General features: G+C 37.0%; 2 protein-coding genes and 1 pseudogene across 2 annotated transcripts; 2 read left to right on the top strand and 1 right to left on the bottom strand.

Annotated features, from left to right (window-relative positions):
- Positions 1-1,939: 1,939 nt before the first annotated feature.
- LOC127167588 (uncharacterized) lies at positions 1,940-7,332 on the top strand. Its single transcript, XM_051113715.1, has 9 exons — positions 1,940-2,488; positions 2,868-3,101; positions 3,196-3,417; positions 3,492-3,549; positions 3,700-3,846; positions 3,938-3,997; positions 5,984-6,160; positions 6,581-6,655; positions 6,881-7,332. Exons 1-9 carry the CDS (start codon positions 2,033-2,035, stop codon positions 7,330-7,332), a joined length of 1,881 nt encoding a protein of 626 aa, XP_050969672.1. The 5' UTR covers positions 1,940-2,032.
- LOC127167587 (protein mono-ADP-ribosyltransferase PARP15-like) lies at positions 7,017-9,828 on the top strand. Its single transcript, XM_051113714.1, has 5 exons — positions 7,017-7,311; positions 7,895-8,133; positions 8,282-8,418; positions 8,634-8,811; positions 9,566-9,828. Exons 2-5 carry the CDS (start codon positions 8,019-8,021, stop codon positions 9,826-9,828), a joined length of 693 nt encoding a protein of 230 aa, XP_050969671.1. The 5' UTR covers positions 7,017-7,311; positions 7,895-8,018.
- A 4,941-nt stretch (positions 9,829-14,769) lies between these two features.
- Positions 14,770-15,828, bottom strand: LOC127167586 (aerolysin-like protein; annotated as a pseudogene).
- Positions 15,829-23,839: the final 8,011 nt, after the last annotated feature.

Genomic DNA, 23,839 nt, shown 5'->3' with positions numbered 1-23,839 from the left:
TGACAACTTTCATGACAGCATGTCAAAATAAAAGTCCAGTTTAGCTTGAAGAAATTATGACAAATATATTACTACTGTATATTAAAATATACTTTTTAAAGTAATATTATTCTTTTTAAGGAATATCATACAACCAAGGTTTTTTTTTTATTAAAGGGTACCTATTATGTCCTTATTTGCAAGATGTAATTTAAGTCTTATGTGTCCCCAGAATGTATCAGTGAAGATTCAGCTCTAAATACCCCACAGATCATTTATTATACCCTGCCAAAACTTGCTCTTTGGGGTGAGAGCAAAAACATGCTGTTTTCATTTGTGTCTCTTTAAATGCAAATGAGTGACTGGTCGTCACAACCACTGTAGGGTGGTTGTGTCCAAATGCTGTTGTGCAGCACTTTGCTTGAAAATAAAAATACAGTATTTTGTTCTAAATTTCATTTGATTATATATTAAAAGAAAGATAATATGAACTGTCAAAGTTTTACTAATTCATTTCATTAGACACCATTTTTATTTTAACACTTTATAGTAACTTTCATTAATAAATCATTAACAAACATTATATAATGCGTTTAACGGATGATTAGTGAATATATATTCACATAGCTAGAAACATGAGATAATGTGCTTGTTAATGTTTACTAATAAACTTATTAAACAACACCTAATGATCAACAGATAATTATTTAATGTAAAATAAAATGCTTACAAATGTCATTAAACTTTTCTTGAAAATCTACAAATGATTTTAAGCAAAGTTTTTTGTTAATGTGAACACAGATAACATTAAATTATTATTATTATTATTTTTTTTACCAGGTTAAATGTTGATTATTATTACCTCAAACCCTTTTATCTAAACCTCAGATGGTCGCAATGAATTGTGGGCAATATTAGCTATTAGAGTGTGCAAGGATCCACAATTAAAAAATCTACCTAAAATAGTAAACTGTCTGAGGACTTTTGGCATAGGCCTACTCTTTTCAACATGCTATACTTTGGGACACACTTATTCTAATCTCACATACTATGGGATGGATAGTATCTGGAACACATGTTGCTAGGAGATGTGTTTGTTCTCTGGCTGTTTGGAATAATTTTTTGTTAGAAAAATAGATAAAAAGCAAACAAACAAACAATTGTAATGGTTATGGACTCCTTGTGTTTTATGTTCTGTGTTCTCCTAATTGTTTAGCTCTTTTCTTCCAAGGTCTAATCTTGTCATTAGTTTCCATGGTTTTGTATTATTTTCAGGTGTTTCTGATTAGTTTCTACAAGTTCTTGTTGTACCTGCCTTGTTCTGTGTCCTGCCAGTTATTTGATTTTCCTTTGTGTTTGTGCTACTCCTGTGATACTTCTGACTTTATTCTTTGTGGATTTATAATAAAAATTTGGAATATTCTCCTTCCAGTGTGTCTAAAATGTAAGTCACTTGTTAACTGTTAACTGCATATTCATTACATGTAAAATCAGTATCAGTTTTGCAAAATGATATTAGGTATTTGCAAAATGATATAAGTCCTCAAGACGTATTAGTGTGTTTGTTTGTTTGTTTTTTTGTTTGTTTTGTTTTGTATTTTTTTTGTATTTTTTTTTTTCAACCTGTTGGTTACATTTTCATATTTTTTACTGAGTTGCCAAATGCAGGATAAAAACTGAAATAAAGTTTATTCATGACCGGGAGCCCACTGGCCACAACAACTGGAGAGACTTCCTGAACAAAAAGATATATGTAGATTTATACCTTGTAGCTGAGTAAAATTCTTCTTCTGAGGCCATTAAATAAAACATTTACATCACATCTTTAATGTTGTTGTTTTTGTTTTATTATTCTTACTTTTATATATATATATATATATATATATATATATTTTTTTTTTTTTTTTTTTAGGAATGTGCCAGTGCAAAAAGTGTGAAAAAGGTTTTTAAACCTTTTAAACCTTTTAAAGTCAGTAACCTGAAGGACATTGTGCTGGAATACAAAAGAAACCATCAAAACCATCATGCCTCCCTGCGTCTTCCCAGGCCAGAAATGGCAGAGCACATCTCTGAGATCTTGGCAATGGGTGGCGTGAAGAAGCGCAATGTGGAAATAAAGCCAACATGTTCGCCATCCCCATGCGTCCACCTCACAGGACCTCGCTGTGAAGTTGAGGATTTGAAGGACAGCCTTAAGGCATTTATTCAGAGTCTGAAAACTAAAGAATGTGAGGTGAAAGGACCTGGAGCTCAACAGTTTTTTCAAGGTGAAGGTGCAGAGACTTTGAAAATTGGAAGGTTTTCTTCTGTGGTTTTGATAATCCCCATCAATCAGGAGCCAAAAGTGCCCGAAAGAGGTCAAATTCCCCAATACACAAGCTGTTTCAATCTCCAAAGCTTACAATTTACTGCATCTTCCCAATACTCTCTGGACTCTTTGGATTCAGTGTACTCAGTGGACAATGAGATAAACATTAAAGTTGTGGTTGGAAGTCTTGTGCAACAACAAGTAAGGCTGACAAACCTATATTTGTTACTTCGCCATTAAGAGATACTCCACCCAAAAATGACATTCCAGATGACTTTTTTTCTTCAGAAGAACATAAACAAATTAGAAAAATAATCCCTCTGCGAGTCATACACAGAACCTCATTCAAAAATCATGCAAAGTTATACTTAAATCATGTTTCACAATGTGTTGAAGTTTATGTCAAGTACACGCACCAATGACAATTGGCCAGAAGCGGTGGTTTATAGTTTAAAAGTTTAAATATTAGCATCTCTTTCACACACGTTTCATTTCACTTAACAAAGAAAATAGACCAGTATTTATGTTATATCTCTTGATCAGCACTATTGAGTAATTTTTGTGATTTGCATCGATTCAGGCAGATGTGTTTGTTGCTCCAATGATCCAAACAAACATGACCTCAACCTTGATTGGATCATCCCTGTTGAATAAAGCAGGACAGCAGCTTCAAAATAACTTCTACAATGCCAAAGGACTTCACACCCTTAAGCCTGGAGAAGTGCTGGTGGTGGAGGCGACACCAGCGTTGGGATGCTCCAAGGTTTTCTTCATAGAATGTGCACCAAAAGGAAATAAGCACATCAGCGAAAAAGTGTGGCATTATGATTTTATGATGATATTATGATTTACAGAAAGTTGTGATTTGGATTAATAACGTTTATTTTGATGTCTTAATCTTGTCTAAGGCACTTCACTCAGGACTTCGCCGAGTTTTTCAGCTATGTGAGCAGAACTCTTTTGGTTCGGTTGCGTTGCCAGTAATTGGACCCGGCATAGTGCTGTCAATACCGGTCAAAGATGCCGTAAATATTCTTACTCATGAGATCTGCAAATTTTTATCTGGACCCACTGGTCAACTGCACACCATTTGTATCCCAATAATGCCTAATTACCCCAATTCTGAAGAGGTAAGAGGTATCTATACATAATAGCTGCATCAATGTTTATTGCAGTGATGTTTATTTCTAACAATATTTTGCAGATGTTCCAGACAGTCCGTGGTAATCTGAGTGCAGAAATGGTGGACAGCACAGGACAAGGTAAGAGATTCAAGAATTAAGTATTACATGAATTGAGCCTTGTTATTTTGACCTAGTCCAAAATGATCAAGAGTGCTCATGCAAGGGCATTGTAAAATCCCACATTTTACCAAATCAGCCATGTGTACTTATCTTTCACTGTCACTACAGCTCTGTTTCAGTCACTGACCTCTGACCTTGATGAGATCATCATGATAGTAGATAGGACTGAAGTCCATCTAGTGTTTGGAGACATCACTAATGAGACTACTGATGCTATTGTGAACACCACTGATTTTAAGGACTTCCAGACAGCTGGTATTCACACAGATTTCTGAATATAATAACTAAAATGTTCCTGATACACTATTAGACCATAAGAGTGTGTTTTTCTCCCTATCCACCACAGGAGTGTGTAAGGACATCCTTACTAAGGCAGGCCCTCAAATTCAAGCTCAGCTAACAGGGGGTATGACAAAATAAACTAAATATTAAACATAGTGCCTTTTACAAAATTAGCTTTTGATGTTATTACATATATGTGACCCTGGACCACAAAACCAGTCTTAAGTAGCACAGGTATATTTGTAGCAATAGCCAAAATACATTATATGGGTCAAAATTGTTGATTTTTGTTTTATGCCAAAAATCATTAGGATATTAAGTAAACATCATGTTCCATGATGATATTTTGAACATTTCCTACCATAAATTTATCAAAACTTCATTTGGACAAATTTAAAGACAGTATTTAGATTTTTTTGCATTCGAATGCAGTATAAAATATCTCTTTATGCAAGTGTTTTATAAAAGAAAAAAAAATTGAATCTCATGGAAAAGTTCATTTATTTCAGTAATTCAACTCAAATTGTGAAATGTATTAAATAAATTCAATACACACAGACTGAAGTAGTTTAAGTCTTTGGTTCTTTTAATTGTGATGAATTTGGCTCACATTTAACAAAAATCCACAGATTCACTCATCTCAGCAAATTAGAATATGGTGACATGCCGATCAGCTAATCAACTCAAAACACCTGCAAAGGTTTCCTGAACCTTCAAAATGGTCTCTCAGCTTGGTTCACTAGGCTACACAATGGGGAAGACTGCTGATCTGACAGTTGTCCAGAAGACAGTCATTGACACCCTTCACAAGGAGGGTAAGCCACAAACATTCATTGCCAAAGAAGCTGGCTGTTCACAGAGTGCTGTATCCAAGCATGTTAACAGAAAGTTGAGTGAAAGGAAAAAGTGTGGAAGAAAAAGATGCACAACCAACCGAGAGAACCGCAGCCTTGAGAGGCTTGTCAAGCAAAATCGATTTAAGAATTTGGTTGAACTTTACAAGGAATGGACTGAGGCTGGGGTCAAGGCATCAAGAGCCACCACACACAGACGTGTCAAGGAACTACAGTTGTTGTATTCCTCTTGTTAAGAAATGGACTGTTGCCCAGTGGTCCAAAGTCCTCTTTGAGAGCAAGTCTTGTACTTTATTTGGAAACCAAGGTCCTAGTGTCTGGAGGAAGGGTGGAGAAGCTCATAGCCCAAGTTGCTTGAAGTCCAGTGTTAAGTTTCCACCGTCTGTGATGATTTGGGGTGCAATGCCATCTGCTGGTGTTGGTCCACTGTGTTTTTTGAAAACCAAAGTCACTGCACCCGTTTACCTGTGAGCCAAAATCATCACAATTAAAAGAGCCAAAGGCTTACACTACTTCAGTCTGTGTGCACTGAATTTATGTAATACACGAGTTTCACAATTTGAGTTGAATTACTGAATAAATGAACTTTTCCACAACATTCAAATTTATTTAGTTGCACCTGTATATACAGTACTGTGCAAAAGTCTTAGGCCACTAGTATTTTCATCAGCTAAAAAATGGTTTAAAGTCAGTTAAAGTCGGTCTTTTGCTGTAGTGTGTCAGTAGGAAATATCAGATTACATTTCCAAACATTCATTTTGCCATTAATCGTAACAATCCAGTGAGATTTTTGTTTGCACAAGGTTTCTGACAACAGCAAGTGCTCTGCACAGAGATCTGATCTCATCATCATCCAGTCTGTCTGGAATGACATGAAGAAACAGAACAAACTCAGACAGACTAAATCCAGAAGAACTGTGACAAAGTCTCCAGGATGCTTCAAGAAACCTACCTGCAAAGCTGCAGCACTGTTAAAAGTTGTAGGCACTTGTGTAAAAATGCTGTAAAATGAGGATGCTGTCATAAATAGATTTTCTTTATCAATTACCTTCTATTAACTAAATGAAATCAACATTTGGTGGAACCATTCTTTGCATTTACAGCAGCTTTTGCCCTAGGTGCACTTGCACAAAATTTTTCAGGTAGCTTTGCAGGTAGGTCTCTTGAAGCATCTTGGAGACGTTGCCACAGTTCTTCTGGATTTTCTCTCTTTCAGTTAGTTCTGTTTCTTCCTACCTCTTACATATATTCTCCAGCTCAAGTAGCAAGCGGGCAGATCTTCACAACTCTGTCAGGAGGTTTTCCCTGTAAGACCATCATGCATGTTTGTGGACAGAGGGACCCTGCTGTTATCAAGACCTTGGCAAAAGAAATAGTGGTTCAATGTGAGAGGGGCCGCTGCAGGTCTGTGGCCATTCCTGCAATCTGCGCTGGTCAGTAGCTTCATTATTACTTACAATGAGAAGGCAATTTGTATTTTCTTTATTTTATCTTCTATAACAATGAAGGTCTCTTTCCACCTTAGAGCAAACAATATTGTAACTAGGCAGGGGTGGATCTAGAAAACTATTTATAGGGTGGCAAGTGGGTGCCGTGAGGACCATGCGGAGTGGCAACCCCAAGCAACCGTCCATGCATAAATTTTGTGCATTTATGCCCTTATATTGTGGAAAAACAGTCTATTTGGTCGTGAATTGGGCTATACTGGTTGCACTGTGTTTTTGACTCATTAAAACCATCTGTTCTCAAAGAAGTCAGTTTTGTTTCATGTATCATAATTCCTCAGTAGTTCATCTGATTAGAAGCATGCATGAATGGAATAGCAGGAATGTTTTGTCATCATAAATGGCCAGGTGAAGGCTTTGCAGGACAAGGAGGTTTGGACCCCAGTGTGGTGGCCAAGTCCATTCTAGAGGGAGTAAAGGAAGGTATACAAGGAGCGAATCTTCAACATTCTGAAAAATATTCGAATCATTCTGCTGAAGATTAATGTTTTCCTGGAGTTCAAAGCAACAGCACTGCAAATCTTTGGTGTTAGTTCACATTTGACAGGTGAGGATAAATTTGTACCATGCTGAGCCAATAACAGTTTTAACCTGTCCATTCCAGGCATTTTCACACAACACTCAATATTGTACTTTAACTCATTTCAGCACCTGCACCACTAGTACCTACCAGTGCAACCAGAAGAGGACGCAGTGCAACCACTAGTGGACACTGGGCTTCAACTAGAATGAGCAGATCACATTCCTTACCAGGAGCTCTTAACTTGAGTGCTTTAGCGACATCTTTGCCTGACACAGAGAGCAGAGCAGTATTTCTAGTCATTGGTTACTCTGATGCTGAAGTGTCTGATGCCTGTAGAGAACTCAAGCGGGCGTATGATAACCAGTGCACCACGCAAACTTTTACTCCTGATGAGATGAACTGCCTCACTTCAGATGAAATGGACCAGCTGCTCTTTAAAGTGGATTTACTGCACCTGCAGGTAGAAACGAAAAGTTCTGAACAATGGGTAGTAAAAGGACTGAAGGATGGAGTGAACGAGGTGCTTAAACTGACAAAAGATGCAGCTCTTAGACAGGTGAGAAAGAAAGTGGATTAACATTCTAGACTATCACCTGAACATATAATGCATATAATTTGCATTAAATATATTTAGATATAATGCATATATAATTCAGTATAAATCTGAGCTAATCACTTGGCCATATAATGCATATAAATTGCATTTAATATAATTAAATATGATTCACATTTATTTAAATATATTTACAAATGTATAAAATTTGCATTTAATATAATTGAATGTAAGATAAAGAAACACAGTGGATTAACATTCTATATAATCACCTGAGCAAATAATGCATATAATTTGCATTGAATATATTTGGATATAATGCATATATAATTTAGTATAAACCTGAGCTAATCACTTGAGCATATAATGCATATAAAGTATATAAGTATTGCATTTAGTATGAATAAATATGATGCATAAATATATTTGAAAATACATTTGAGCCAATCACTTGAGCATAAAATGTGTAACATTTGCATTTAATACAACTGAATATGACATGTTTAATATATTTAAATATAATGCATATATAATTAAATATAACGGTTTAATATGTGGCATGCAATTTTTTCTCGCAAACTCTAAGTCAAGAGAGAAGGCCCAGGACCTCCTCTTCAGTCAAGTCACATGGTGTATTCTGGGACAACATGGCGTTTGGCAGAAGGTTCCCAAAGACATGAATTTTAAGCTTGAGAAGAAAGATGTGAAAGATGGATTTTGTGGACACACAGGGTGTGCAATGGACTGTGGATTTGCAAAAGATGGAGGCCACATCATGTGATTCAGGACAGGTGACCGCTCTCAAACGACTGGAGAACCTTCCAGGTGAGGGACCACTTTCATAATAGGACAAATATAACCCTGATCATGTTACATACATGTTTGATACTGTGTAGCATAAAATGTCGTCTGCTCATCTACATTTATAATAAACACCCTTGATATCCAATATCCTTGATATTTTGCATTTCAGATTTTACTTTGCCAATTTACTGGGACAACATGAATCAAAGTGAAACCTTTAAGGTGATTGAACTAGATCAGTCATCTGGAGAGTATGAGACCGTAAAGGCAGATTTCAAAAGGACTGTCACAAAAACAGTGCTGAAGGTCTGACACCTAACACAGTCAACAAAAAAACATCCTGAAGGACAGTTTTTAAAGAAATACGTACTGCCTTAATTCATATTTAAACATGCCAATAGTTGTTTTGTGTTTTACATCAGCAAACTCAATGTAGGTTAGTTCAAGGGCCAGACTGGATTAATTATTGCTTTGTTGGTTAGTTACAGTACGGTGTTTTGATTTAGTTTATATTTCAATAGATTGAGCGCATCCAGAACATTAATCTTCGGCGGTTATACGAGGTGCGTAAAACAGAGCTGGAGAACAAAAATGATTCTATGGGAGCAGGAGAGAGGATCCTTTATCACGGCACATCAAAGGAATCCTGCACATCCATCATGAATACAAACTTTAACCGCAGTCTCGCTGGCCAAAATGGTAATTATGGTTTTTAAAGGTTCATTCATTTTAAATATAGTCCACCCAAAAATTTGAATTGTGTCACTATTTATGGTTGACAGATATATAGCCAAAGCCAATATTTTTTTTATTATTTATTTATTTATTTGTTTTATTTTATTTATTTTTTATTTATTTTTTGTAAGTTTTTGTGTTTGGGATTACAGAACATACTGGAGAAATTGCTATCTAAAGTGTAAAAATGTTTGTTTATTTATTTATTTATTTATTCATTTCAAGTTAAAAAAAAATTTCAAATTGATTTTCAGTTTATTTACATTTAACTATTAATACACAGACATATTTCAACTAAATATCACATTGTTCCAAACCTGTTTACTGTTCATTTTGAATGTGCTTTTTAAAACATTGCAGCTCTTTTCCAATCAGTGCTATGTAAACAGTGACTGTAAATGTCCAAAACTGACAAAAAGCACTGTAAAGTTCACATGACTTACTCATAGTCTTCTGACGTAATGGAATAACTGTGGGAGGACCAACCCTAAAGTTAGCTTGTGGTTTACTGATACTCCCCAAAATGTCAGCAAGTCATGATTGAATTGACAATTACCTTTATTTCATTGGATGAACTTCCTCTTTATACTTTAATATCTACCATATAGCCAACTGATCATTCTCAGATTGATTCATTAGTTGTTCAGTTTGCAGAATAATCCATTCATTGATACTGATGACCCTTTTTGTACCTTTCTCAGCCACCATCTATGGTCAGGGACGTACTTTGCTGTGAACGCCAGCTACTCTTCCAATCCGATCTACGCAGTTCCTGCAGCAGACGGGAATCAGTATATGTTTGTGGCTCGTGTGCTTACGGGTTATCACACTCAGGGTCAGACGAACATGAAGACGCCCCCTGTTCGTGTGGCACCTGACCACCTCTATGACAGTGTGGTGGATAATACACTGAATCCCTCCATGTTTGTGGTTTTCCACGACTGCCAGGCTTATCCAGACTACCTCATCACATTCAAATGAACTAAAACAAACACCAAACCTGCCTTGAGATCTAGATGATTTATACAAACTGATTAGTGATTTTACATTTAAATATAATCATACTTTCACTCAGAGGGATTGATTTAGTTACCACATACCTTCTAGTGTGCAGTGGATATGACTGTTTTAGTGACAAATATAATTGAAATTCACAAGAACATATGAGCAGAAAATGTGCAATATGAATGAACAAAGCTGTCTGTGGATTATAGAACAGTGAAATACTGTGAGTCACACGTAGTTACAGACGTAAAAAGATTAATCTGTCGCAGTATGATATTTAGCTTCAGGGCTACTGATTCATCACTCCAGGATAAAAACAGGGGCTTTGAATTATGTTTTGTATGTATTCCAACTCTTCCTCCTCACTTCCCATGTCCGCTTCAGGCTCCTCGCTATCATGAAGAAATCATTTGTCTTTGTTTTCGATGAAACATAGGAGTTTGAGCAATTTGCAGACACAGCAATGCAATTCTTTCAAACATCAATCAGATGTACTTCAGGGAAACCTATTAATCCATAAAAACTCTCTATATTGTATCAAAATCTTGTCTTGTCTTAATTTCTAAATCCATCTAAAGTCCATTTATAATTCCATTCGAAATTCATCTAACAGATGTCATTGTGGTGTTTGTGTAATGAATTGTGATTGTTTTTTGGTTTCCTGTCCTTATCACCAGCAATTTGAGTCACTGGTTATTATACACACATTTACTACAACAATAAAAAGACTAAATGGGTTGAGGTGTTAAAGTAGCACATATCAAAATGATAATTGTCATATTCACTCACCACTTGCTGTAACACCATATGCTGTTAACTTTTGTCAGTCGAGCACTGTAAAAGGAGCATAAAAGTAGTCCACGTGTGCATTATTCCAATTCTTTCTAAGATGATGTGGGTGACAAAAAGGACCAAAGGTAAGTTATTCACTGAAAATCTTTCCTTTCATAGTGTAATAGACCTTAGTTTTAGGATTAGAGGCCATACTGAATTTTACATGGATTAAACCGAGGTAGGGAAGGATATAGACTTAAAATGCCACACGCTGTATTAAAGTCCTAGATCATGTAGATCAATTTTCACAATCGTTTATGGGATTTTTGTCTACTGAAAGCTTTTTTTTTTTTTTTTTTCCAAAAAGACGTTTTGTCAGCTGAACAATTGGTATGTTACAACAATACAATCCACTGAACACTACTTTTAAACTTTTGCCATGGGGTTTTTGCACTCACACCACAAATAAAGTAAAAAATCACAACTGGATATGTTATTTGTTGGCAGCTTGTTGATACCGGCCACTTGTTTGTATGGATTAAGCCCATTCATTTGTTTGATCTCGCTCCTCTGCGTCCTTGTTTGACATGTTAAATAGTAAGGAAACTTCAACTTCGTCAATTCAAGTCAAGTTATTTATTTGTATAACATCCACACACTCTTTCAAAACAGCTTTATAGTAAGTTACTCTTTTACCTCTGTAATGGCTTTATGCTTTAACATGGTTAGAACACGGTTAGTACGGAAATTTCTGGGATTCGATGCCTTTTGCACTGATCATAATATTATTGTCTTAAACGTTCAGCAACATATTTTAAACTTGAAGCATATTTACGTTTTTTATATATAATTTTAAACATTTTACAGCATTGTCTCTCAAAATATTGTCCGCCCTGATATATTCCACTACTGGCCCTTTAAATGAAAGTTTGAAAAAGGAAATTCCATCAAATGGCTGACATCATTTCCTTGGAGGGAAAACAACTGGGGAAGGTGAGTGAGAGCCTCTGTTTTGTTAATTGTATGTTTTCAGCATGTTAAGGGGAATATGAAAATACATAAAAGTTCTTATTTTTAAAAGTGGCATTTTTTTTAGTTTAGGTCAAAATGTCCACCCTGTTAGTGTCCACCACAATCAAGTTCAAACTAAATTAGTTTTGTAATTAGCTGTATATCTCTCAAAGAATGCCTCTTAGTTCTGTTGAGACTCATACACAGAATGGCTGGATTCTGAATAAATTAATTATTTATTTACTGATAAACTTAAAGAGGACAAAGGGACCTGAGTTTTTAAAGATAATATAAAAAATGCAGATACATTTAATTCATAAATCTTTCAAATTGTTGTTCATTTGTCCCTAACAGGGTGGACATTTTTAGAGTTAATTTATATACCTAAGGTTGTTTTACATCTTACTATCAAATTACACAATAATTTACTTTTTTTTTTTTTTTTAAGTGCTATGATGTCCAAAAGGCACTGAATCCCATGAAATTTCCAGTAGTAACAACATACTAATCCTGGTTTTGCTACACTAACTGTAGTTTTACCATGGTAGTTCTAGTAAAACTGTGGTTATACAAATGGTAATTGTCTGTTTTTACATATTTTACCTTTCCAGTCTGATGTGGTCAACTTCAACATGTTCACCCTGTTAAGGGAAGTATGAAAAAAAGTAAATAGCAGAACTACTGCAACACAAGCATTTGTGGTTAAAAAGTATATACATTTAAATCGACATTTTTAGAAAATGACTGATTGTTTTGCTAGTTAAAATGCTTTTTCCTCCACAGGAATCGTGTTGAGCCCTTTGAGTAAATTATCAGGAAAGTTTTTACCATTGAGAGATAGACTTGTTTGCTTTGAATCATTGGTTTCCAAAGGATCTGGGCGTGTTATTCAAACATGCTGTAATGCTTTTCTTGGTTAGCGGGGGGTTTTCCCCTCACCACTCTATCGCTGATGCTGTTTTCCCATGCTGTTTTATATGGTGACATGCCAATCAGCTAATCAACTCTGCAAATGTTTCCTGAGCCTTCAAAATGGTCTCTCAGTTTGGTTCACTCGGCTATACAATGGGGTAGACTGCCTATCTAACAGTTGTCCAGAAGACAGTCATTGACACCCTTCACAAGGAGGGTAAGCCACAAATATTCATTGCCAAAGAAGCTGGCTGTTCACAGAGTGTACGCAGCCTTGAGAGGCTTGTCAAGCAAATTCGATTCAAGCTGTTGCCCAGTGGTCCAAAGTCCTCTTTTCAGATGAGAGCAAGTTTTGTATTTTATTTGGAAGCCAAGGTCCTAGAGTCTGGAGGAAGTGTAAGGATCCATCCACTGGCCCAAACGTGGAGTCCAGTTGTCTGGTTGAAGGTTTAATGCATGTTCGGTCTTTTCACAGCGCTTCTGCAAAGTTCACTTAATTTGTCAGGATTTAGTTTCAATTTTAATCTAGCTCCATGTTTAATCTGACTCCAATTTCATATGATCATTAAAATTTAGGTGCTTACTCTAATTTACTCTAATTTACGCTGATCACAAATATCAATTAATGTATTAATTTAGATATTTGATTATTCTGAAAATCCCATACTTTCAATTATTCGTTCATTGGGGACCTAATGTCTCTTTTGAGTCTGATGTGGCCAGCGCCTATCATCATGGTCACAAAAACGCCAGTCTGAGTCAGAGGTATGTAGGTGACTAATACCCTTTTTGACAGCCGCCAACTGCTTGCCTTCACAAAAAGTGCAATTTAATTTAGTCTTCTCCCGTACAACTTGCTAACATCAGTGATAGACAGAAATCGCTTATATACCTAGACCAAAAGAAACAAATCTTCCAATCAGTTGTAAAAACATAAAGACCTTTTGGTTTGCCAGGAGATCTCATGACCCAGGGTTACACCTGGCTGGAGATTCTCACCTGACCCTAAGGGGAAAACACACCTCTCAGCAGCAAAACACAATTCTACAAAAGTTTTCAATCTTCCACATAATATAAGTGTAAAATACCTTTAGAACGATACCAAACATGAAAGGGAAAATTCAACATATTCACAAGATGTAACACATGTAGTATATGGACATTCTTAGTGACTTTCAGTGGAATCTTTTGGGGGGAAAGGAGTGAGATGCAGGGAGGGGAGAGGAGAGGGAGGAAGGGGGTCGTAAATGAGCAAGGGGGTGGTGTTGTTTGCCCTCTTTGAAGATCTCTTCTCCAGATTAGTTTTTTGTTTTGTTACATGGCATCTGCTTTTGTCAGAGTTCCTGGACTTTAAATTAATGAGGAAATAATTTGCTTGAAGGTTAATAGCAAGTTTCATGACATTGCTCAACCTGAACCTTCACTGTGTGACGCAGAGTCGGAGGCAGGCGGATCCATATGCAAGCAGTTTATTCGAAGTCAGACAGGCGTAATCGGTAACAGCAAACAGAACAATGTAGGACAGGCAAAACTCAGGTCGATACACAGGCAGACGGTCGGGGCAGGCAGCTAGAATCACAATCGGAATAAACAGTCCAGGTAATACACAGTAAATCCACAGATAGGTAATGAACGCTCAGAATTGCAGCCAGGGCAAACAAGACTTCGCGAAGATCCCAATCGAACCTCCCGCTTATAAAGGGGAGATAATTGAGCAACACCTGGGCCGGTGATCAGTCCTAGGTACGTGAGTAAAATGAGTCCGGGTGGGAACGTTAAAACTCGGGCGAAGGTTCCCGCTGGTGACGATCGGAGAGAGCCACTGAGGTGCAGCGCGTGACACACTGCATTAGTTTGGTTTTGAAAACCTGGATTAAACAAATTTTTATGATGGCATATATTTCTACACTGGTATGCTAAATTAGGTTTAAATAATAAAGGTTTCTTCACAGAAGGACATGAGCAGGAAACAGAAAATTTAAGTATAAGCTTTTTATGAAATGTCAGATTATACATGTTTGGAATTCTTACATGATTTCCTAGATATTATTTTAATGTGATTACACAAAGTAGAAGCAACATCGCTGTTTCTATATTAAAATCAAAATTATTATCCCCTGAAATCACAAACGCCCAAGAAAATGACAATTAAATGTGGATAAAAAAAAAAAAAATCCAAACATAAAATGAAAGAATTTATTGATTACATTTGTCTTAACATTACAGATCATCTATAGCAGTAGACAGGGTTTCCTTTCTCTCATCCGACTGCTCATGACTATAAGTGCTTTCTGTTCCAACGCTGATACTGTATCCTTCTGTCAATTCTGCAAGCTCTGGAATCCCTGCCTTTACTTCCACACTAAATTTTGCTGTAAAGCTGTTACTCACAGACCATGAAGAATTTGTGGTTATTGTCTTTGAGATTTCAACTGTTTGCTTCTGAGCGATGGAGCTGTTGTTCTTGTAAGTGACGGATTTGAGCTCTTCCAGTGTTACCTTTGGTATCAGTTGGTTTATTGTGGGATAGTTGACATTGGTGAGAACTGTTGATTAAACTGCATCGAGAAACACGAATCCCATGCAGTCAATGTCTGCACCAGCTCTTCATACAACTCCCAAACAAATTCCAGAGCCAACATCCATGGGATATTCTTGTCTCAAACCCCAGCTCGTCATCTTTGCAAAAAATTCTCCACCCTTACTGGTCTTGAATTTGATGGCTCCAAGACGTGTTCCTGCTCCATTTCCCCACAGGGACAGTGAGGTGAAACACTCACCAGGCGTGAATATGTACTCTTGATGTGATCCAGATGGCTCTCCAAAGGTTTCACTTCTGCCATCTGAAAGGCAAACCCTTACAGCCTTCACCTGCCATTCTCCCACCCACACCCAGATCTTCTCTAGACTGGCACCGTTTTCCCCACCAGTCAATGAAAATTCATTTCCTCCCCTTCCACCAATTACTGATGGGTAGGACATCTTTGAAGTAAACAGATCTAAAAGTTACACCACAGATTAATATCATCATTGGCAATCTAAATCTAGTATATTATATTTCCCTTGTGTTGTATTTTAAAACAGCCAATAAATGTTTTTTTTTCACTCTTGTTAAGTATTGGCAATAAAAATCTTAATAAAAAAGTAATTGTCACTGGAAATATACTTACATAAATGACTGTAGTCTGATGAACTTCTCAAGATCAGCTCGTCTGATAAAAGCCAGAAAAGTGAGATGTGTTTGATTGGGATGCTGCTTAAATAGAGCTCCAAAAGGGGCAGGCAATAACTGGAAATACACCAAGACACCCTGGGTCAATATAATCTGCAATATAAGTGTTTGGATATGAAAATAAAGTTTCCAACACACTTTAATGCACCGTACTTAGGGTATGTGTATTTTTTTAACTATTTGAAGTGTTGATTGAACTATATAATGTAGAAAAATATAATGGCTATCTAAAATTAAATCTGAAATGCTTAAGAATTTCTAAAGGAAAGGTTGAAAACCCTTTATAAAGTCACACCTTTTAAGATATTTAAAACAAGAGGCAGATAAAATTAAAAACAACAATAACATCAGCAGCAGCAGCTGTGTTTTCTGTTAAATCACAATGACAGTCTTTAAAGGGCACCATTAAAAACAGAGGTTCTTTACTGGCACTGATGAAAGAACATTTAACATCATGGAAGCTTTACATTGCACAAAAGGTTCTTCACAGTGGAAAAAGGTCCTTTAGATTATGTGTAATATATTCTTCATACATTTTTCTTTTATTGAACCTATATTTTTAAAGTGCTCCTATTATGCCATTTTTAGACTCCCAAAAAAGGTTTACATGTATGCAAGGTCAAAAACCACTTTAGTTTTCTCCAAAAATAGATTTAATTTGACCCCATTTCTAAATGATTCGTAAACGAGTCGTACAAAGCAGTTAGAAGAATCAGTCTCTCTAAACCCCTCCTTTCTGTGAGCCCTCACTGCTGTGATTGGTCAGATGGCGCAGTCCTTTATGATTGGTCTACCGCATACAGCGTGTCGGAAAACGAAAGGCCCATTGCCATAACTGACTGACAGCCCTGGATATTTGTCAGTACATAGAAAAGATGGCATCGATTTTACCATACCAATTCGAGCCATAGTCTGACAATGAAACGGCTGAAGTGGCTGATCGACAAGTTAGCACAGTCTACCGTGGAAAGTGCTCGCAATTTGCTTATGTAAGCGAACCGGGCACACCTCTATGTTGTAAACTTCAACGTTGCATAATGCATTAAGGTGGCTTTCACACCAAACGCGGAAAGTGCTACTGGTAAAAGTTCATTTGAACAACTCATTTGAACGCCTTGCGCGAGCGCTTTAGTCGACACAGAAACAAGCCGTCCTCACGTGGCGGAAGAAATTGAAACGAATGGGTTTCATGGCACAGCGCTTTCCTTATTCGGTGTGAAAGCCACTTTGTGCACCATCCTTGAGTAAATTATCAGAAAATTCTTATTCTGGAGTAAACAATTCCTTTTTGGTTTTATCATTGAGAGATAAATGTGTTTGCTTGGAATCACTGGTTTCCAAATGCACTTGACTCATCAGTCTACAATACATTCTCCCAAAAGGTTAGAGGATCTGGCTGTGTTATTCAAACATCCTGTAATGTTTTTCTTGGTTAGCAGTGGTTTTCCCCTCGCCACTCTATCACAGATGCTGTTTTCCCATGCTGTTTTTTATGGTGACGTGCCAATCAGCTAACCAACTCAAAATGCCTGCAAACATTTCCTGAGCCTTTAAAATGGTCTCTCAGTTTGGTTCACTCGGCTATACAATGGGGTAGATTGCTGATCTGACATCTGTCCAGATGACTGTTGCCCAGTGGTCCAAAGTCCTCTTTTCAGATGAAAGAAAGTTTTGTATTTCATTTGGAAACCAAGGTTCTAGAGTCTGGAGGAAGGGTGGAGAAGTTCATAGCCCAAGTTGCTTGAAGTCCAGTGTTAAGTTTCCACAGTCTGTGATGACTTGGGGTGCAATGTCATCTGCTGGTGTTGGTCCACTGTGTTTTCTGAAAACCAAAGTCACTGCACCCGTTTACCAAGAAATTTTAGAGCATGTTATGCTTTATTCTGCTGACCAGCTTTTTAAAGATGCTGATTTCATTTTCCAGCAGGATTTGGCACCTGCACACACTGTCAAAAGCACCAGAAGTTGGTTGAATGACCATGGTGTTGGTGTGCTTGACTGGCCAGCAAACTCACCAGACCTGAACCCCATAGAGAATCTATGGGGTACTGTCAAGAGGAAAATAAAAAACAAGGGACCAAAAAATGCAGATGAGCTGAAGGCCACTGTCAAAGAAACTTGGGCTTCCATACCACCTCAGCAGTGCCACAGACTGATCACCTCCATGGCATGCCAAATTGAGGCAGTAATTAAAGCAAAAGGAGCCCCTACCAAGTATTGAGTACATATACAGTAAATAAACATACTTTCCAGAAGGCAAACAATTCACTAAAAATGTTTTTTATTGGTCTTATGAAGTACTCTAATTTGTTAAGAATTGGTGGTGTTAGATCAGGTCCCCACGCCAGACAATTAGGATCCAGCTCCGGACACCAGATCCCGTCAGAAAATATCAGTCTTTCGGTAACAGGACAACTAGTCAGCAAGCTGTAGTTACCCCAACCCCACTAACAAAAGATGCAGGACTCTAACCCACAGTAGATGCGGGACTCTAACCCACAATAACAGCAGGTTTCTGTCAGTTATGAAGTTGACCGATGGAAGCCAGAGATGAGCAGAAGCAGGAGACGAAGTGATGATGGTAAAAAGGGTATAACAGAATTTATTGAACAGTTTTAGTTGCGTATGTCTCAATGTTCAGACTTCGTCTGAGGAGTACAGCTCAAAGAACAATGATATATCAAACGGATTCAACATCCCATAAACCTTGAATTTCCATAAACATCCCCGTTATCTATTTCTTAGACCAAACAATTCATGAAACCCCGCAATCATGGAACTGAACAATAATGAAAATGCATAAGCAAGGAAAATAATAAGAAATATAAAATATAAAAACATATAAATGAATAATATAAATGAACAATATATATGAGTAAATGAATAAATGATAAATACTTAAATAATCAAATAAATAGTTAAATATGAATTATGTGAATGATTAATGATTATAAAATGATTATTAAATGATTATGTAAATGATTATAAATGAAATTAAAAACAAACATAAAATTTAAACACAACACAATAATTTGCATGTAAGGATCTAAGGATCCTTCACTCCCCCCTCTTAAGCATATATGATTGAATTAAATGATTATTGCAAGCGAACTTTCATAATCTTTACTAAAACATACTTTGAAAAGTTTGGGTGATCAGGCCATACTCTTCCCTTCTACATGTTCAGAAGAACAGGTCATTTCCGTTATCCCGCGTACCAGCGTCAGTTGGGGAAGTGTGTTGTCTAGCATTGGATGATGGCCTGAATGTGAAAGGCCTTGTGACAGTCAAACATCTGATAAGACAAATCAACACCTTAATAGTAATGCATAAGAACAAAATGATGATTAAAGCTGAAATTACCACTACTACAGGTGCTTTTAAATGATCCCAAATTGGTCCCAATATTGATTTAAACCATGTGTCCCAATCAGATGAGAAAAGGCCTTTATCTTCATTAAGTTTAGTTACTTGCTCATGCAGGACCTTAGCTAAATTACGGACTGTCTTTCTGGCATTGTCTGGAATGTATGAGCAACATTCAGTTGCAATCACTTTGCAAGTCCCGCCTTGGGAAGCTAAGACTATGTCAAGAGCCATTCGATTTTGCAAAACAACCTTTCTCATTGTATGTATTTCGTCTGAAATATCAGCAATTGAAATGAGTGTGATATTGGCTGTAGCTTCAAATGCTTCATGTAATGCTTGTAATTCATTTTGTGAATCAGTTACTTCTAATGGAATAAGTGATGTATGGAATGGAAGTAATCTTCCTAACCATTTTTCAGTCTCAGAAATTGAATGTTTAGTACGTGTTATGACTAAATGGTGTTTCACATAATCCTCTGGCACTACTCGCATTGCTGGTAAGAGATAGGCCAGAAAACATCTACCCACCCATCCCTTAGGAAGGAATGGATAAGCCTTGTCACCACAAACAAAGTGTGTACCATTAGGAGCAATAAGTGTTTCATTTGTCATTATCAGAAGAGTTTTGTCACATTTGGAAAATTGGAGAGGCACATTTAGCATGGAATTGGTTGAACCGTTCCCTTCTATGCACCAGGAAGAATTCCCTTCAAATATTATACTAAGAGCAAATTGTTGGTTAGACTCAGTACTAGTACTGCTCTATGTTGGCAAATACCATGAATTAAAAATGGGATGAGAACAATTTCTGTAGTGACACACACTGTTTGTGAACAGCCATCTACTTTCCCATGGATACTCTACAACTTTAAAAACACATCTGTAAGGGTTTGACATTATCAGTGGTTTCATGATCGTGCACTTGGCACCAGCTTCACCTTGTGATTTGGTACAATTAGAATCTCCTAGAAAACATACTCTTTACCGCCCTTTATTGCATGTGCCTCGGCTTTTTCTAACCTTAATATTTTTGGCCATTTGTCACTTTTAGTGTCTCTTTGCTGTCTCATCAAAAGGGCATAGTAAACTCTAAATAAATTATCTGGAAGGGTTGCAATTTTGATACCAGAACCATCAATTGGAGTGCATCATTCAGAGTGTTCAATGACAATTTTACCCATATTACTTTGTTCACTTATGGAGATCAGATCAGACAATGGTAATAGATGTGCATCCAGAGGCCATGACGTAGATGTTTCGGGATAAGATTGACATATCCAACATTTGGAAATATTGAGCACCTTAGCATATGTTTGAGCTAAGGTTAAAGCCGAATTAAGTTTACTGTGAGACTCAAACCATGGATGGAATAATGGATCTGAATTATGGATCAGAATGGAAACCAACGTAGCAAAGAACAATATCATGTTAGTCAGTTTGGTTCATACCCTTCAGTGTAATAATTAAAAATGAACCACTGGCCTGGTTTTAACTTAGATTCTGGAGAAAACTTTGTATGACAGTTATGTGGTTTAAATTTCAATACCCCTGTATATATGTTGATTGGAGGCCAAAATAGATATTAAGTGCAAACAGTTAGAGTCCAGCTTGGTCGATTTTCAGGGTGGTGTATCCATAAATCATCCCGAACAGATGTAAAACCTACAGCTAGTATAGCTCTGTCATGTGACAACACTTGCAACTGTTCCAGTTGTGATTCTTGAAGCTCAGAATGTCTCTGCTCGCGGAATGAAGACACCCAACCGGAATTCACAAACTCTTGCCAGACTGTCCTTCCGGCAGAATCCCAAGGCTGGAAATGTAGTGAGGTTCCAGCTATTCTGTCTGCTGGTGGTTGTCACCAAGGAGAGTTCTCAGAATGATAAGGTCTGAATCTTTCAGCGAAGTTCTTAAAGGCCGCTGACATAAATCTGTGAAAATATAAACACAAAAATGGAAAACAAGAGAGCTTCATGGCCATAAAAACAACTTTATTTTAAACAATTTAATTTTGTTTTGACTCCCATAAGATTATCTGGCGACTAGACTGCAGTTGGTGTAAGCTACCCATGAGCCCCCACCCACCATATCTTCATCATGAGGGTGGCCCCCAAGTCACTAAAAGACAAGGTTCTTCCTCATGACTCCATCCTACAGCATTTCGCCAGGTTGTTTAACATTTGGGAGTATGAGCTAATTTACAATGTCTATTATCTATCCATTTAATTTTAGCTAATAATTCTACATAATTTAGATCTGAAGGGGTTGCTAATGATAACTAATTTTTACAGAACTCTATGTCCGCCCCCCTCTGGAGGAGGTTTCCACACATCATAAAGCCTGAATTCAAACCTTTGCCTGATTGCCTCAGTTAAAAACAATTGATCTATCAGAAGAAAATCTGAATTAAGTGCACACCTGCCATAGCAAGATCTCTCAAAGCAACATTTGACCTTCAGCCAAACTGAGCCGATAAATTTATATTATGCACAGAAATAATACAAGCATGTCAAACCATGTTAGCTCTGTCATACCACATTTGCCAGTATGATCTCAGAGTGTGATTAACTCTTTCAAATGACGGATGTCATTGTTGGTAGTATGAAAATCCAATGAAGTCCACAGACTTCGTGACATACCTGACCATTTAAGTGTGTTTCCCCTGGCCAGAATCAGTAGTGTCTGACACTCCCATCAGGGAATGATGTCTCAAACCAATATTTAGCCATAAAGACAGCAGTACCTATTGATAGTAAAAATTTTGCCAACTATAACCAAAACATCCAAGTAACCCTGGCATTTTATAAAGAGTCATAAAATCACAAATTCACAAAACAGCCCTGAGGGTGCAGGTTTTCCCAGTTAAATAGAATAGGGTTGCCAAATTGTGTTTTTGACGTCACGCATCCATTACCTTCTTCCGCACGTTTCCTAACAATCCCCTCGCCCATATTGTTTAAACATGAACAAATTAAAAACGCCTAAGTGACGGATGCACACTGTGTATCTGGTGTGACCAGAAAAGGAAGCAAGGTTCGGAGCCTAATATCCATCTGATAATTTAGAAACTGTGAGCTGTGAGTGAGGTGTTTCAGTGCATAGATGACATGCCTGAGCAGTGAAGATTTCTGCCGTTCATGCGGCGGCAACCGCAGCTGCCTGGTCAGCGAGGGTCATCCGTCTCACCTCTTAGTGAGAAACCACTCTGCTGCCAACCTGCTCAAAAGTCATGCACAACACCCAAAGGCATAACGGAAGTCCATGCAGATTTCAGCATTTCAGCTGTTTGCCATTTGCCAACTCACATTTTGAACAACCAAATTAACACTGAGACTTTTAGTCTGTAGTTACTGTTCAACCTGCCTTGCATTCCCCATTGTTCACAAAAGATGAACAGCACAGAAAATCAAATTGAATTTGGAGTTCCAAATTGTCTAAATGTTTTCTAACATTAAAAAATTCTTAAAGACCTCTACACCGTCTTGACCATCTGGAATTAGTTCAGGTGAAACGAACTAGATTTCCCAAAAATGATGTTTGGCAATTTTAGCATCGTGGACCACTTGTCACACGTCCTGACGCTCATTAGTCAATAATGCAACGCAGTGCATTTACAGAGTGTAGACAGCAAATAGTTAACATCAAACATTACAAAGACTCGCTTTGCAAAGCAAAAAATGCTACTTGTGTCAATTCCTGAAAAAACAACTATTTCAGCTTCAGGAGTTCAGTCATTGAGCCCTGAACGTAACAAATTGAAGAAAACTGTTTAACACTGCAGTTTGCAGATGAGCTGCAATCCAACTACATCTGTAATTACATCCTCAAAAGAATCTCAGCATTTGAATAGTTCCAGAAATCAGATGTGTCCTAACATCTCAAACAGCTAGACGTGACTGATACACCACTAAGGTGTTGAATCCCCCCAAAAAAAATAGCTAGTAGCATTGATCAAAGCCCATTAGCAACATCAGTTACTAAAAACAAAGTGTTCAAAAAAACCAGTTTCCTCATTTTTGCCCAAATTCTTTCTCAGGGTCTGAGACAAAATAATTTTACATTCACAGCAATTAGTTAGCATCTGTTTAATCTGACAAATATCTTTAAGAACTTTTAAAACATTTTCAACATTTTTTGAAAACCCTGTTTAACCCCTTCAGTTTTTCTGTTGTCCTTGGGTTAAATGAGGACTGGTGTTGTATTTACAGTAATTCTAATGTATGGGGTCATTATGACTTTTAGGAAATTACTTTATTTCAAAGATGCATTGAATTGATCAAAAAAGACAGTGAATTACTTTTTTTACAGTAAATTCTTTTAAAATAAGTGTAATAACATTCATTTACAGAGTTTTTAACCATGTTGGTGGTTTTCATTGCTACAGCTTCAGTGTTGTTGAGATGCGGATATATCTTGTTGCCCCAAATTGAAAAAGACTAAATAAAAATGACATAGTGGACACTGTTATTTTGGTGAGTAAATCCCACATTTACACATGCAAATGGAAGAAATGTAAACCCTACTTTACTATATTTCATAGATTTTGTGAGAATATTTCAAAGTTTACTTTAAAAAACTAAGTACAACCCCAATTCTAGAAAAGTTGGGGCATTTTGAAAAATTACAAAATCTGTGATTTGTTCATTCTATTTAACTTTTATTTAATTGACAAAAGTACAAAGAAAAGGT

Source organism: Labeo rohita, chromosome 7 (assembly GCF_022985175.1).
Source record: "Labeo rohita strain BAU-BD-2019 chromosome 7, IGBB_LRoh.1.0, whole genome shotgun sequence".
In the NCBI taxonomy this organism is placed as follows: Eukaryota; Metazoa; Chordata; class Actinopteri; order Cypriniformes; family Cyprinidae; genus Labeo; species Labeo rohita.
The sequence above is the reverse complement of the archived record's forward strand: the minus strand, read 5'-3'. Positions and strand labels throughout refer to the sequence as shown.